Genomic DNA, 16948 nt, shown 5'->3' on the forward strand with positions numbered 1-16948 from the left:
TAATTGGCCAACTAATCGATTATGAAAATAATAGTTAGTAGCAGCCCTAATATGCTATTAAACATCATTGACACGGGTCCTTAAAATGTGAAATGTACTTGCATTGTGCAAGAAGTAGATTTTCACAGGAATTGGGGTACTTGGTTCCCACAGGAGGCAGCAGTGAGACCAAGTAACCTTACCAGGATCTAAAGGATGCATCCAGGAGTAAGGGTTCAAAATATTTCTTTTTAGTTCTAATTGTCTAATTGTTTATTTTATGAGCCTTTAATGAGTATTTTTTGGGGGTGGGAGCATGGGGGCTCCCATATAAAAGTGGGCTTATCTCAGAAGATAAAAGCCTCCATTAGACTGAGATAGTTAGTACTCTTTCATACAATAAACTGAAGAAAATAATATAAAATGCATGCAGTAGATTTAGTAAAATTTATGTTTAAAATACCAAAAGGTTAAATAAATTTTAAATGCCAAAATAAAACACAATAATGAAAATGCTGCATAGGAAATACTTTTCTGAATCACTATTTTCTTTTTAATTACACCTACCTGATTCTTTTCCAACACCCATTTGGTTTCCAACTGAAGTAACAACATCCCGGGAAGAGAGAGTTTTGAGCGCCAGATAATCATAGCCGCCATAAATTAGCCGGTAACCCTGAACAGCTAAAATGCAGAACAGAAATTATTTTTTTAAACCCAAATCAAGGCTTTTTTGAAAACATTGGAAAAGACAAAATATCTGTGGTTTGTATTCCTATTTGTGACCCCATTGTGGAGATTTTCCCATACCTCGTGTCCCTACGATGCCCGAGATGTGGTGGTTAAAGAACAGGAAGGCAAAGACAGCAATAAAAGGTTCTAATCTCTCCACTAAAAATGGGTTTATGTTTTTACCTTTGTCCCAACAGGAAGGATGGGTAAACCTGTCCAATAGGGACACACACACACAATTATAAAATCGTCTTGAATTTAAAATGTAAAGACTTGCTAGGGGACATTTAGAAATGCAGATTATGCCTCAGCAGTAGCCTGGTATTTAAAATATATAAAACAAGAAGGGAACGGCGCCCACTGTAAACTGATGAAAGAATTAAATACCAGTGCTGCTCCTAAATTAGTGAGCAACAAAAAAAAGTAAGAAAAAAAAAAGAAGATCAAAAAGGCGCTAACTGGTCAATCAATTGAAAAAGCCAAAAAATGAATAAATGAATGAATCAATGAACAATATTAGGTGATCAAAAATTAATATAAATGTGACTATATACATAAAATATGTGCACAATAAGTAAAAATCAACAAATTGATGTAGAATATGGTGAAGATTTACCCATGAATTGAAGAAATTTGTATTTATATTATCCATGCCTAATGGTCACTTGCTGGCCGAATTCTTCTGGTGACACAATTTAAATCTTACTTTGGGTGGAGCACTGTCTTTTTTTGGATTACTGAAACACTTTTTACTCACAGAATTACGGTGTTAGAGAGTCAAAATAGCAAACATATTTTGGATTGACGAGTCACAGAAATTATGAACTTTTAACATTTTTTTATGATTGTTTTTGAGCAATCACACAATTTATTGATTTTTACTTATTGTGCACTAGATAGATAGGTATTTTTTTCACTGTACTGGGGTCTGGTTAATTTTTGATGCATTTGTATGCTTTTTACTGCGTTTCAGTACAGTTCTGTGCAAGCAAAAAAAAGCAGCATGTAGTCTTTTTTTCTTGAACTAAACGCACTGCACCATTGTGAATTAGGCCATTGGAACCCACATAAGCTACTTTCCATGTGTTTTAATGCATAAAATGAAAAAAAAAAAAAACACTGCATGTGGGGGGGACGGGCCCTTAATGTACTTTCAGTCAATTCATATCTGCCGCATAAATAACACTTATTCTGACATAAAATTTGGTCCTCCTCTTCCTTCTTTATAGGACAACAATGCTCTGTCCCTGTAAACCAATTGTGCACTTGTTTCCATACTGTCACATGGGCTTCCCACTAAGATTAGAAGTGGCCGTTTATACACACATGTTGCACTGTTGTCATTGTCACAATCCGGGAGGCATACATAGAATGCATTAAGATAAAGAAAAAAACCTTCCGACTTTACAACCACTTTAGGAACTAAAGCAGATGTGAAACAGTACAAATAATACATATCTAATATTTAGGAAGACATTACGTTAAAAGAAAATGTATTAATACTCACTCTTTGTACGCTCATATGCAACGAGTTTGTGTTTTACCAGCTCCCGCAGAACTTTGTTGCAACCACCATGCTTGAGGCTGGCTATAGAGGCTATTAAACTTGCAGGCACTATCTCATGGTTCTTCATACCCATTTCCACCTAAAATGGAGAAGAAACTGTTATTTTACAAGATAACTCAAGTTCCAGGAACCTTCCAGGACAGCAACTTTTTTAATCAGATACTTTTTATTAAAAACCTTAAGAGCCCATTCACACAGGGGCAACTTTGGATCCGACCTCAAGTCGCCCCTAGTCGCGCTACATGAAAAAATCAATGTAAGTGAATGGATCTGTCTTAATGCACACTACGGCAGTCGCTCAGACTTCAGAAAAGGTTCCTGTACTACTTCAATCTGACTAGAAGGTGACTTGTACCCATTGATTTCAATGGAAGTTGCCTCCAAGTCGGATCACTGTTCATACTGAGGCAACTTTACAGGAAGCAGAAAGGAAACAGAAAGTAATTTACTCCACTAAACAGCCAGCCCCCTCCTTCTCACACACAGCTGATAAGCTCTGATTGGCCACTTGAAAGGCTCGGTTCACACTAGGTCGCCTGACAAGTAGCGTCCCGTTCAGTACAATGGGACCGTTCTAATCGGAGCGACGCAAGTCGCTCCGACTTAGAAAAAGGTTCCTGTACGACTTTGGGGGCGACTTGCATAGACTTCTATACAGAAGTCGTTTTGCAAGTCGCCCGGGCAGTCGTGTGCAGGTTGCCTCGGTGAGGCGACCTGCAAGTCGTGCCGCCTCTGGTGTGAACCGAGGCTAAAGTTCCCTGTCCTGGAGGCGACTTCAAGTTGTGTTGTAAGTTGCCCCAAGTCGTGCTGTGATTCATACTCAAGTCGTGTCCAAGTTGCCTCCCAAAGTTGCGCTGGAAGTCGTGTTGCCCCTGTGTGAATGGGCTCTAAGTTTGATACATTTTTGCATACAAACAAAAAAGAAGGGAAAAAAAGCACATTGGCTTTGCAAACTATGGCCTTGGTACAAGTATAAGGCCTTTTAAGGCTTCCAAGAGCAGATGTGCAGAAAAAATAAAAAAAATAAAAAAAACGCTTGTAAACACTAGATGTGTTTAGTTCTTTTGTGTTAATTCATTTCAATAAGCCAGGATACATTTTTTAAGCGCTTGTAAAAATGCACCTAAACGCTTGTAAAAGCATTAGACACTTTTACAAGCATCAGTCGTTTTTTTCTGCAAAAACTCTACTGGCTTCTAGGAAAGTAGAAAAAAATAAGCAAAAAAACAAACAAAAAAACACGAGGCCTACGAATCGTGAGAAACGATAAAATATAGAATGAAAAAAAAAAAAAAAAAGGGAAAAATAAAAAACTATGTAGAGCAAGCACAAAAGCCAAGACATCTCTATAAGGGAAAAGGTAAGTAGTACTTTACATGTGTCATATGACAGTGCTGTAAAAAATTAAATCACAATAAAGAGTGTGTAAAACCATAAATTGCATGTCTGTGCAGTTATTTATACCCAGCTAAGGGAAGTTGTAGATGAGGAAAAGGGTAGTCTCACACTAGACCAGAGGAGTCATCCCCACTCAACATCTCTGACCAATTGGAAAGGGGCTAGGCCAGGAGTGCCTAGCCAATTGTCCTAAATTTTGGTAAATTTGCCAGGACTACCCCTGTGTTGATAGACCAGTTTTTCGCACAGTAGAGCAACATTAACAGCTCTGGGGGTATCCACATCTGTGCAATGAGTTTCCTAGTGGTAAATAAAAAAAAGGATAATGGCAACATAAGTAGGAATTACTCAACTAACACACGATACGAAAATCAGATGGAAACATTTTTGTTGGATATGAACTCAATGTGCGATTTTCATACAAACAAAATCGTAAGAGCAAGACTACGCATGCTCAGAAATGAAAAAATACATACAAAAACTAGTCAACACATTACGTCTATTCTACCATACGAAAATTTTCATATGGCAAGTAACCTCTTCAATTTCAACATGAGACTAGCATGCTACAAAAAACGGACGTTCGCTCATCTGAAAATCTAAGCGCGTGTACGACGGTTTATGGCTCCAAAGTAAGCTTAACTTTTTAAACTTCATTAAGCACTTGCGGACTAACCGCCTGCGATGTACTGCAGATGGGTGGCCCATACAGGTAAAGCGACATACTGGTATGACCCTGCCTGTTTCCAGTTTTAGGGCACATACATACACGCCCCCCCTCCCTCGCTGACACCAGCTGTGATTGTACACAGCAGGAGTCTGTAAGCAGATCAGAAGTTAAACCTTGACCTGCTGATTGACCTGGGATAAAAAACAAAGATAGTAAAAAGCAGCACATAATCCACAATGTTAGGCACACGGTTAACCCTCAATCTTTCTCAGTCACAATTACATATAGCATGGTTTCTCAACCAAGTTTCCATGGAACCCTAGGGTTCCTCCAGAGCAGGGGTAGGCAACCTTTGACAATTAAGAGATCTACTATGACATGGAAAAGATCAAAGAATGTTTTTTTTTAAAGATAACTATCAAGCACCCAAAGGTCAGTGGAAGGCAGGGCAGTCTACAGAAGTTGGCAGAGCAGTCTACAGAGGCCGGCAGTGGGCAGGGCAGTCTACAGAGGTTGGCAGAGCAGTCTACAAAGGCCAGCAGTGGAACCCTACAGAGGTAGGCAGTGGACAGGGCAGGATACAGAGCCCCACGGTGGGCAAGGCATTGTACAGAGGTCAGTAAGATATATTGCAGTGCACAGCGTTTAGTAGGGCACCTGAAAGGGGTGAGCAGGAGAGTGACTAACAAGAAAGAAGGTGGGGGAAGCTCAGAAGGGCAAGGCACAGGGAGCATGGTACAGAAGGGTCTGGAGGATCAAGAGGGCTACTGTGGCACAGATACTTTTTTTGGTGCTCTGATCCCCACTGTTCCTCCTCTCTGGTCACATGATGTCACCCACTTGAGAACTGGAGAGGAGGGCGGGCAGGGATCAGCGCCCTGCACCCAGGGCTACAAGAGTCCGAACTAGCCAACAGCGAACCCTAGGGGGCAGAGCCATTCCCTGCCTGCAGCTGCACATGAAAGAGACATACTAGCTCTGCCTAGAGCTGGATATGCTTCCCGGCTTGAGACCCCAGGTGGCAAGAAGCCTTATCTCTTTGTCTGAGGTGCTCTGCCAACCGGTGTAGTAAGGAAGAGGAGTATTTGGGGGTCGGCAGGAACTCAATGGCGATCTCTCACACGGTTGAAAGATAGATCGCGATCGATGGGTTGCTGACCCCGCTCCAGAGGTTGCTAAGGGTTACTTGAGCAATTTGTGCCTCTCAGATACGTTCCACTGACATCACTGATCTTTTTAGCGGTCTGTAAGGTGGCAATTCTTCCCAATGACCAGAAGTGTGAGGAGCCTTCTTCCCACTGACCATCACACCGATGTTTTAGGAGTTGTAGATAAAGAAATAGCAGGGGCTCCCTGACAGCAGAAAGTTATTTCCAGGGTTCCTCCATCCAGTGTACGCTCCACCTTTCACAACTACACAGGGAAGACACAAGCCTGCCGCTCGCCTTCCTCTCCCTACAACACACACATACCGCGGTGAGAACTCTGAAGTCATCTCTGGACAGATACCGAAGCAAAACCACATTCAGCTTCCCCATGCCGACCACCTGGCTGCCTGGAACGCACAAACTCACACATGCGTTCCACGTGTACGTCCAGACGCAACATCCTCCCGAGGAGTCCTTGCAGTGCTCTAGTCATGTTACAGCTTCTGTTATTCTTTTTCTGAAACGTCCTAATGTAGAATGTCTGCCGTCGGTGATATGGATAGTAGAATATTATCCGGAAATACGGAGTGGTTGATTGAGGGAGATCTCGTAGGGAAGGGTGAATGTGCATTGTTGTTGGTATTATGGCCCTGCCATGTCCCTGGCTGCCTAGGAGAAAACGGAAAAGTTTGAAGTGGGCGGGAACAGAGTGGAGAGAGAATCGCACAGCACCAGGTATAAGGAGATCTGGGCTTCTTTCTGATATTACACACTGATGACGGGGCCAATATTAGTGCAATGGAGGGTCTAATGTGCTAGGCAATGCTGGGATTGCTAGTACAGCCGTATGACAGTCATTACAAGGCTTCATATTATACACTGGGGCTCAGTAGTGGGCTGGTGGGGACATTTCTACACTGCTCTGTGTGTATTATATCTGGAACGTGTGTGCTGCTATACCATACATAGCTGTATGCATGTTCCAGTATAGAGAAGGGAACATAAAACCCAATCAGTTTTTTTTCTTTTCTCTGTGTCCCATTGGGGAGATTTCCCATCACTTCCTGTTACATAGTTACATAGTAGGTGAGGTTGAAAAAAGACACAAGTCCATCAAGTCCAACCTATGTGTGTGATTATGTGTCAGTATTTCATTACATATCCCTGTATGTTGCGGTCATTCAGGTGATTATCTAATAGTTTCTTGAAGCTATCGATGCTCCCCGCTGAGACCACCGCCTGTGGAAGGGAATTCCACATCCTTGCCGCTCTTACAGTAAAGAACCCTTTACGTAGTTTAAGGTTAAACCTCTTTTCTTCTAATTGTAATGAGTGGTCACGAGTCTTATTAAACTCTCTTCTGCGAAAAAGTTTTATCCCTATTGTGGGGTCACCAGTACAGTATTTGTAAATTGAAATCATATCCCCTCTCAAGCGTCTCTTCTCCAGAGAGAATAAGTTCAGTGCTCGCAACCTTTCCTCATAACTAAGATCCTCCAGACCCTTTATTAGCTTTGTTGCCCTTCTTTGTACTCGCTCCATTTCCAGTACATCCTTCCTGTGGACTGGTGCCCAGAACTGGACAGCATACTCCAGGTGCGGCCGGACCAGAGTCTTGTAGAGCGGGAGAATTATCGTTTTATCTCTGGAGTTGATCCCCCTTTTAATGCATGCCAATATTCTGTTTGCTTTATTATCAGCAGCTTGGCATTGCATGCCATTGCTGAGCTTATCATCTACTAGGACCCCCAGGTCCTTTTTCATCCTAGATTCCCCCAGAGGTCCATGAATCCATGCTGATTACTGCTAATGATATCATTCTTATTACTAAAATCTTGTATATAGTCCCTTATCATCCCCTCCAAGAGTTTACATACTATTGATGTTAGGCTAACTGGTATGTAATTCCCAGAGATGTTTTTTGGGCCCTTTTTAAATATTGGTGCTACATTGGCTTTTCTCCAATCAGCTGGTACCATTCCAGTCAATAGACTGTCTGTAAAAATTAGGAACAACGGTCTGGCAATCACCTGACTGAGTTCCCTAAGTACCCTCAGATGCAAGCCATCTGGTCCCGGTGATGTATTAATGTTAAGTTTCTCAAGTCTAATTTTAATTCCGTCCTCTGTTAACCATGTAGGTGCTTCCTGTGTTGTGTCATGAGGATAAACACTGCAGTTTTGGTTACTGAAGCCCCCCGATTCACTCGTGAAGACTGAGGAGAAGAATAAATTCAATACCTTTGCCATCTCCCCATCCTTTGTAACCAGATGTCCTTCCTTCTTTATGGGGCCAATATTGTCTGTCCTCCCTTTTTTACTGTTTACATACTTAAAGAATTTCTTGGGATTTTTTTTTGCTCTCCTCCGCTATGTGTCTTTCATGTTCTATCTTAGCCGTCCTAATTGCACCCTTACATTTCTTATTGCATTCTTTATAAAGTCTGAATGCTGAGGATGATCCCTCAACCTTGTATTTTTTGAAGGCCTTCTCCTTTGCTTTTATATGCATTTTTACATTGGAGTTAAGCCACCCAGGAATTTTGTTCGCTCTTTTAAATTTATTACCCAATGGGATACATTGGCTAATGCCCTTATTTAATATGCTCTTAAAGCAAACCCATCTCTCCTCCGTATTCTTTGTTCCTAATATTTTATCCCAATTTATGCCTTTTAGCAAGGTTTGTAGTTTAGGGAAGTTGGCTCTTTTGAAATTCAGTGTCTTTGTGTTCCCTTCATGTTTCCTATTTGTGTGATTTATACTGAAACTAATTGACCTGTGATCGCTGTTACCTAAATTGCCCCATATTTCCACATCTGTGATCAGGTCTGTATTGTTGGTAATCAGTAGATCCAGTAATGTTTTATTTCTAGTTGGTGCGTCTACCATCTGACCCATAAAATTGTCCTGCAAGACATTAAGGAACTGGCGAGCCTTAAATGAATGCGTCTATGTCTGGATAATTAAAATCCCCCATTATGATAACACTTCCCATCCTTGCTGCTAATCCAATTTGTGATAGGAGATCCGTCTCCACTTCCTCCCTCAGGTTAGGGGGCCTATAGTATACTACCAGTATTATTTTCCCCTTAGCTTCATCCCTTTGGAGCTCTACCCATAAAGATTCCACCTCCTCTCTAGCTCCCTCAGTGATGTCATCTCTCACATTCACTTGTACATTATTCTTGATATATAGGCATACCCCTCCCCCTTTTTTACCCTCTCTATCCTTGCGGTATAGGGTATACCCTTGAATGTTTGCCAGCCAATCATGAGAGCTGTTGAACCAGGTCTCTGAAATTCCCACAAAATCCAAATCCTCCTTGTACAACAGTATCTCTAGTTCACCCATCTTGTCCGCCATGCTCCTGGCATTAGTGAACATGCCACATAGTTTAGGCCGGTCGCATATTGTCCTCGTATTGGGTGTTTCAAGATTGCAACTAGGACTTGCTACTATACTCACCTTGTGTTTTTGTGCTTTGGTTAACCTACCACTAATGCCCCCAATACTACCCTCTGGAATATCTTCCGCGCTGGCTATCACTGTCTCTGGACCCTCCCCCCCATCGCCTAGTTTAAAAACCCCTCTAACTTTTTGGCCATCTTCATTCCCAGCAGATCTGCACCCTCCTCATTTAGGTGCAGTCCGTCCCTTCTATAGTACCAGTTACCGACTGAGAAGTCGGCCCAGTCCTCCAGGAACCCAAACCCCTCCTTACTACACCAGCTCTTCAGCCACTTGTTTACTTCCCTAATCTCCCTCTGCCTTTCTGGTGTGGCTCGATGTACCGGTAGTATTCCTGAGAACACTACCTTGGAGGTCCTTTTCCTCAATTTAGAACCTAAATCCCTAAAATCGTTCTTTAGGACACTCCATCGGCCTCTGACTTTGTCATTGGTGCCAACGTGCACCATGACAGCCGGGTCTTCCCCAGCCCCTCCCAGTAATCTGTCCACAAGATCCGTGATGTGCCGAACCCGAGCGCCCGGTAGACAACATACTGTTCGGCGCTTCACGTCTTGGTTACAGATTGCCCTCTCTGTCCTTCTAAGAATTGAGTCCCCTACCACCAGAATCTGTCTTTCCTTTCCCTTTGCTGCCCCCCACTCTCACTGGAGGAGTTCTTCCCCTGGCAGCTAGGAGAGTCCCTCATCTCCAGCAGTGCTGGTCCCTGACTTGTTTCACCAATGTCACTCAATGGAGCGTACTTATTGGGATACTCCAGTCCTGGATCGGCCTCCCTGGCACTTCCCCCTCTACCCCTCCTGACTGTCACCCATCTACTCTTTGCTAGTGCCTGCACCTCTTTTTCTCCACCCGCCTCTGTGCTGGCCCCTGCCGGCACCTGCCGTGTACGTTCCTGGCTCACCTTTAGTATGGAGGGACTTCTCAGTCCCATGGCCACAACAGGAAGTGATAGGAAATCCTCTCTGAGGCTCCATACACATTCATCGTTAATGGCATCCCAAATGTGGCCAGCAGATCTGCAACAAATCTACCAAGCTCTACGCTGGGAAAAGGTGCAGGAGCTTCTTCAGCACACATCAGGCAGCCCATTACATTGAATGCATGTTGTGCATATGTGAATGGGGCCTTGGACCGTGTCCTATGTCCCCATTGGAAGATTTCTCCTCTTTTCCTCTTTAGGTGACAAGTCAAAATTTTGGATTTGTCAGCATCACTTTCCATCACGATGACGCTGGTCACCAGGATGAATATGTGAGTCTCCCCAGGAGGGACACGGACAGCTGTACAAACATGACAGAGGTACTAACCCTTTGCCATTATGTCCAAAATATTTTAGTTCTTCATTCATACTGGCACGTCTGCCTTTGGGCTCTGTACAAATACTCACTGGCCACTTTATTAGGTACCCCTTGCTAGTACCGGGTTGGACCCCCTTTTGCCTTCAGAACTGCCTTAATTCTTCGTGGCATAGATTCAACAAGGTGTTGGAAACATTCCTCAGATTTTGGTCCATACTGACATAACATCACGCAGTTGCTGCAGATTTGTCAGCTGCACATCCATGATACGAATCTCACGTTCCACCACATCCCAAAGGTGCTCTATTGGAGTGAGATCTGATGACTGTGGAGACCATTGGAGTACAGTGATCTCATTGTTATATACAAGAAATCAGTGGTGAGATGATTTGAGCTTTGTGTCATGGTGTATTATCCTGCTGGACGTAGCCATCAGAAGATGGGTACACTGTAGTCATAAAGGGGTGGACACGGTCAGCAACAATACTCAGGTAGTGTTTACTGGGCACTTAAACCCCCCTCTTATCCAGACCAATTTTCAGCTTTCAGTGCTGACGCAATTTGAATGACAATTGCGCGGTCATACAACACTGTACCCAAATGAAATTTTTATTATTTTTTTCCCCACAAATAGAAATTTCTATTGGTGGTATTTGATCACCTCTGCGGTTTTTATTTCTTGTTAAAAAAAATGTAAAAAGATTGAATTTAAACTTTTTTTTTGTTGATATTTTGTTATAAAAAATTTAAAATAGGAAATTTTTCTCCTTCATTGATGTACGCTGATGAGGCGGCACTGATGGGCACCAAAAGGGTGCAGTGATGGGCACTGATGGGTGGCAGTGATGGGCACTGATCAGTTACACTGATAGACAGCACTGCTAGGTGGCACTGCTTGGCACTACTGGTGGGCATTGATAGGGGGCACTTGTGGGCATTGATAGGTGGAACTGTTAGGTGGCAATGGCAGGTGGCACAAATGAGGCAGATGTGTCTCTTCCACTTTGAGACCGATGTTAAGGGGCTGGGACTGGCCCCTTACTCGGATCGGTGATCACCCGAGTCTCAGTGACTCGGTGATCACAGTGCGCTCGGCGCGCACCCTGCAGGGCGCGTGCACAGGGGAGGCCGTCAAATGACAGCCTCCCAGAAATTCAGGTCCGCGCTGTGGCCATCGTTCGGCCATAGCGCGGATGTCAAGTGGTTAAACGATGCTTAATGGGTACTAAGGGGCCCAAAGTGTGCCAGGAAAATATCCCCCCACCATTATACCACCAGCCTGAAGCCTGAACCATTGATACAAGGCAGGTTGGATCCATGCTTTCATGTTGCTTACGCCAAATTCTGACCCTACCATCTGAATGTTGCAGCTGGAATCGAGACTTGGATGAGGCAATGTTTTTCCAATCTTCTATTGTCCAGTTTTGGTGATTCTGTGTAAATTGTAGCCTCAGTTTCTCCAAGCGTCTTCCAGGACAGCCCATGAGACCTTGGGCTCCTCCTACCAGGACAGGAAACACGTTACCCCCACCAGATAAAAGGGCGGTACTCCAGGCCCATGTCAGTTATTTGTGTTTCCTCCGGACGGGGGGTAACATGTTCCTGGAACCTGGTCCCTAGGTCTCATGAGCAAGGGCTCTGTAGGGCTATTTGGGGCATCTCACTAACCTTTCCTCTGCCAGAAGCAGCACTCTGCTGGAGAGGTTGGCTGTGCTGCGGTCTCCTGTGTCTCGGTGCCTGGAGAGGGCCAGGACCGGCATGGTGTCAGCTCCCAAGCGCTTTTCTTATTGAAAGCAGCGGTATCCTCTCCTCCCAGGCAGCGTGGCTAGTTGTGTGAGGAGAAGCAGGAAGCTGCGGCGCTCGAGTAGGGGGCGGAGCTTCTGCACTCCAAGCTGGCCCACAGGAAGTGCTGAGAGCAGGTCACTTCTGGGGCATATGACGTCATCGCCGGGCGCCAGAGACGCCGGTTCCAGTCTCCTTAAACGGCGCGAACAGGAGACACTGGCCGCTGGTGTCTTCTGGTAAAAGCAGCCAGGCTGTGGAAATACAGAAAGGGGGCAAGATGGATCAATCTGCAGTTCCTACACAGACAGTCGATGCGCCCAACACCAGCACCTCACAGGTAAGCCTGAAGTGTTATGTCACTCTCTTGCTTTCCCTGTGAGTGTTCCCTCCCTCTCCCCTCTCTGTAGTAGTGGGTTAAGGGGACAGATTTCCTCCCTCCTGCACATGGTGGCGGGGTGGCTGTGAGTCTCATTATGGGTCACTTATCTTTTTATCTTACAGACCAAGACAAGACTCAAGCGCAGCCACCTAAAAAGAAATGTGCGGTGTGCGCAAAAAAAATTGAGCTCCTCATGGAGCAAAGTTGTTTGTCGCAGCTGTATAGATGGCCTTGTAAAGGATGACCCGGTTGCCTCTTGTCAGAAAATGCTAACCTCTGTTAGGGACGAGCTTGCGTCCACCTTTAGTTCCTTTAGAACACTTATTGACAAGCTCCAGACCCCAGCAGAGGGTCCGTCCACACAGAGAACTTTAGTCAGCACTCCGGAGCAGGCAGAGAGTGAAGACTCTGAGGCTGAGGTCAGATCTACCCGTTCTTCCCCAGAAGAATCAGGGTCAGATATAGAGCCCAAGGATAGAGAATCCACTCGAGGCTTGAGATTTAAGTTATCTGTAGAGATGTGGATGACTTGTTAAAGGCTATCTATACCACCCTTGAATTGAAAGAGGTGAGGTTCAGTTATTCAAACACGATCTTATGTATAAAGGATTGCATAAGAAAAAATCTAGAGTTTTTCCAGTCCATAGTTCATTGGTTGATACTATTAAACTGGAATGGGATAACCCGAAGAGAAAACCATTCTTCTCTAGTAACCTAAAAAGAAGGTTCCCTTTTGATGAGGACACTGCGCAGCCGTGGAATAAGAAACCGAAGCTAGACGCACCTCTTGCAAAAGTTTCAAAAAATTTGGACTTAGCGTTCGATGATATGGGCACGCTTAAGGATCTGATGGACAAGAGAGGGGATATCCTTCTCCACAGAGCCTGAGACTCAGCGGTTGGGAACCTGAAACCAGCTCTGGCCTCCACTTGTGTAGCCAGAAATCTAGAGGTTTGGTTGACTCAGATTCAGTCACACCTGTCAGCGGGTACCTCGAGAGAGCAGATTTTGACGTCTTTTCCTCTCCTCTTTCAGGCAGTCGGCCAGGACTTCAGCTTTAGTGAACTTGGCCAGGAGAAGCCTCTGGCTAAAAACCTGGTCAGTGGACCCAGCCTCCAAATTACGCCTTTATAGGCTTCCCTTAACAGGCGATCATTTATTTGGCCCAGGTCTGCAGGAGGCACTGGAACGCACGGCTGATTAAAAAAAAGGCGTTTCCAGAGAAAAAGAGAATCCCGACAGCCAGAAAATGTTTTTCGTGGCCAAGGCAGGCAACAGAGTCCTAAAGAAAAGGACAGCAAGCCGAAAAAACACTGGACTGGGCACAAAGGCAGAGGCAAAAGGGGAGTGCTGTTTAACCCTCCTCAACAGCCCGCCAAGCCACAGTGACTTGTGTTCCCCGGTGGGAGAAAATTGAGGGCCTTCATCCCACGGTGGGTAGCAGTCACTTCGAGCCCCTTCATTCTGGACCTATTGACCATCGGGTACAGGCTTGAGTTTGTTCACCAACCACCATAACGATTGTTGGTCACCTTTCCTCCACAAGATCGAGAGAAAGCGAGGGCTCTGGGTCTCCAAATCGGAGACTTATTAGACCAAAAAGTCCTGATTCCTGTTCCACAGTCAGAGCAGGGCAAGGGATTCTAAGCCCATGTATTTGTGGTCAAAAAGCCGGCGGCAAAGTTTCGACTTATCTTGAATCTCCGGACTTTAAACAAGTCCATCAGATACAAACATTTCCGGATGGAGACGGTTTTTACTATCAAAAACCTACTATACTCAAACTGCTTTATGGCCACGTTGGACTTAAAGGATTTTTGAGATTGGCAGTGAAGACGAGTATGGGGACCCGACATTTTCAATTTCAAGCCCTCCCTTTCGGTCTTTCCTCAGCCCCACGCATCTTTACGAAAGTGTTGGGGGAAGCACTGGCTCCATTGAGGTTAAAGATGATAACTGTTATTCCTTACTTGGACGACCTCCTGATAGTGGCAAAATCATACAAGAGGATGTTGGAGGATCTCCAGGCTGTACAGGACTTCTTACAGTCCCTAGGCTGGTTGATAAACAAAGAAAAATCGTCCTTAATCCCGGCCCAGAAAGTAACTTATCTGGGTTACGATTTTTGCTCAGTGAACCAAAGAGTTTTTCTTCCTCAGGAGAAGATTACCAAAGTGTTCCAGACTATGTCAGCATTGCAGACCAACCAGTCGTTCTCTCTGAGACAGGTGTCGAGGGCAGTGGGTCTTATGACCTCATGTTTTCCCGCAGTACCGTGGGCGAGACTCCGTCAGCGTCCATTACAAATGTTTCTATTAAGAAACTGGGACGGGGACGTAAGGTCCCTGGAGTTAATGATCCGGCTTCCCGCCAGGATAAAAAGAAGCCTGTGGTGGTGGAGAACTGGCCAGCACCTAACAGGGCGTCTCCCATGGTCCTTTCCCATATCCAGAAGAATTACCACGGATGCGAGTTCCTGGGGATGGAGGGCCCACCTCAGCAACGCAGTAGCACAGGGAGAGTGGTCCTCAGAGGAGGCAAGGGTCTCATCCAATCAAAGAGAGCTGCTTGCAGTCCAGAGAAGCCGGATGCTTCAGTCCATTGCCCAGGAGATCCTTTCTTGGGCAGAGGGGAATCTAGCTTCAATTTTGGCTGTACACCTGAAGGGAACAAACAATTGTCTGGCAGATTATCTCAGTCGTCACAGGATAGACCAAGATAACTGGTCCCTTCATCCCGAAGTCTTTGCAGACCTCACCAGGGGATGGGGTCATCCCGTAGCGGATTTGTTCGCAAACCGAAACAACCGCAAGATGGAGATATTCTTTTTCATGAACCCAGCAGACCAAGCCTTGGGGATAGATGCTCTGGCAAACCCGTGGCCTCCGCGCCTATGTTATGCCTTCCCGCCAATCAGACTGATCCCAGAGGTCCTCTGGAAGTTTCTGCTAGAGGAGACGGATCTCATTCTAATCGCCCCATTTTGGCCATGGTTTTGCCTGCTACAGTCTCTGGTTTCGGAGCCTCCGCGGAGTCTTCCGAAAAGAGAAGACTTATTATTGCAGGGTCCGGTATTACACTCTCAGGTGGTTTCCTTAAACTTGACGGCCTGGTATTTGAAGAAAAGATACTGAGCGCCCAGGGGTTCTCTGACAAGGTAGTCAAGACTCGTTAATTGTTGGAAGCCGATTACTAGAGCCATATATTCCAAAGTTTGGAAAAGGTTTAACTCATGGTTAACTGAAAATCAAAGATTAACTCATGATATTCCATCTATTTGGGAATTTTTCCAAGAGGGTGTCGACAAAGGTCTTTTAGTTAGTACCTTAAATGTACAGGCGGCAGCTATTAGTGTGTTCCTCCAGTTTTCTCTCCTGGAAAATCCCACTATAGCCAGATTTTTCAAATCTATCTCTAGGGCCAGACCAGTAGTGGTGAGAAGTTGTCTAACCTGGGACCTGTCCCTAGTACTTCAAACTCTGGTTGAATCCCCTTTTGAGCCTCTTGAAAGTATTTCATTCAAGTTACTTACATTAAAAACTGTGTTTCTTATAGCTGTTACCTCAGCTCGTAGGGTAAGTAAGTTGCAGGCCCTATCAGTAAGGGAGCCCTTCTTCACGATTTTTGAGGATCGAGTTGTTTTACGAACCGATCCAGGTTTTTTGCCCAAGGTGGCCAGTACATTCCACCGATCTCAGGACATTGTACTGCCAACCTTTTGTAGTTCGCCACAGGGCGACTTAGAAAGAAAATTTAGTTTTTTAGATGTAAGAAGGATTCTCTTAGTCTATATTGAGGTCACCAAGACCTTTAGGAAAACCGATGCCTTATTTGTCCTCTTTTTCTGGAGTTCACAAGGGGAAAGGTGCATCTAAAGCCACGTTGGCTAGATGGATTGAGCAAGCCATCTCGGAAGCTTACAAAATTAAGGAGGTTCCTACACCTTTTGTTACTGCGCACTCAACTAGAGCCTTGTCTACATCTTGGGCTGAGAGGGCTGGTGCCTCACCCGAAAAAATTTGCAGGGCTGCCACATGGTCCAGTTACTCGACCTTCATTAAACATTATCATCTGGATCTCCTATCTGCTCAGGAGCAGGCGTTTGGTCATAAGGTCCTTCAGGCAGTTGTCCCTCCCTAGACTGGTAAGTTCTGGCTCATCGTCTCATGGGCTGTCCTGGAAGACGCTTGGAGAAAAACTGAGTTAGACTTACCGGTAACTCCTTTTCTGAGAGTCTTCCAGGACAGCCAGATTCCCACCCGGTTTTGTCTGAAGTTATCTGTATTATGCATATGTTTTGCAGGGTCCTACGGTTCTTGAGAAGACTGACATGGGCCTGGAGGCCCCCACCTTTTATCTGGTGGGGGTAACGTGTTTCCTGTCCTGGTAGGAGGAGCCCAAGGTCTCATGGGCTGTCCTGGAAGTCTCTCAAAAAAGGAGTTACCGGTAAGTTTAACTCAGCTTTTCTTGTTCTTGGCTGACAGGAGTGACACCCATGTAGTCTTCTGCTGCTGTAGCCC

General features: G+C 44.9%; 2 protein-coding genes across 2 annotated transcripts in view; one reads left to right on the top strand and one right to left on the bottom strand.

Annotated features, from left to right (window-relative positions):
* The window catches only part of RIOK2 (RIO kinase 2), a 52984-nt gene extending 47027 nt beyond the window's left edge, over positions 1-5957 (bottom strand). The window contains exons 1-3 of the mRNA XM_073624560.1: positions 5819-5957; positions 2219-2357; positions 547-663 (exon numbers count right to left, since the gene is read on the bottom strand). Coding sequence (XP_073480661.1) covers positions 547-663; positions 2219-2357; positions 5819-5884 — 322 coding nt within the window. The 5' untranslated portion in view covers positions 5885-5957. The remainder of the gene's footprint in view (positions 1-546; positions 664-2218; positions 2358-5818) is intronic.
* Positions 5958-6165: 208 nt separating this feature from the next.
* Positions 6166-16948, top strand: part of LOC141137152 (uncharacterized) — a 184350-nt gene continuing 173567 nt past the window's right edge. Inside the window, exon 1 of the mRNA XM_073624561.1 lies at positions 6166-6229. The gene's annotated coding sequence lies outside the window, so the exon portion shown is untranslated. The remainder of the gene's footprint in view (positions 6230-16948) is intronic.

The sequence above is a fragment of the Aquarana catesbeiana genome, linkage group LG01 (assembly GCF_042186555.1).
Source record: "Aquarana catesbeiana isolate 2022-GZ linkage group LG01, ASM4218655v1, whole genome shotgun sequence".
Classification (NCBI taxonomy): Eukaryota; Metazoa; Chordata; class Amphibia; order Anura; family Ranidae; genus Aquarana; species Aquarana catesbeiana.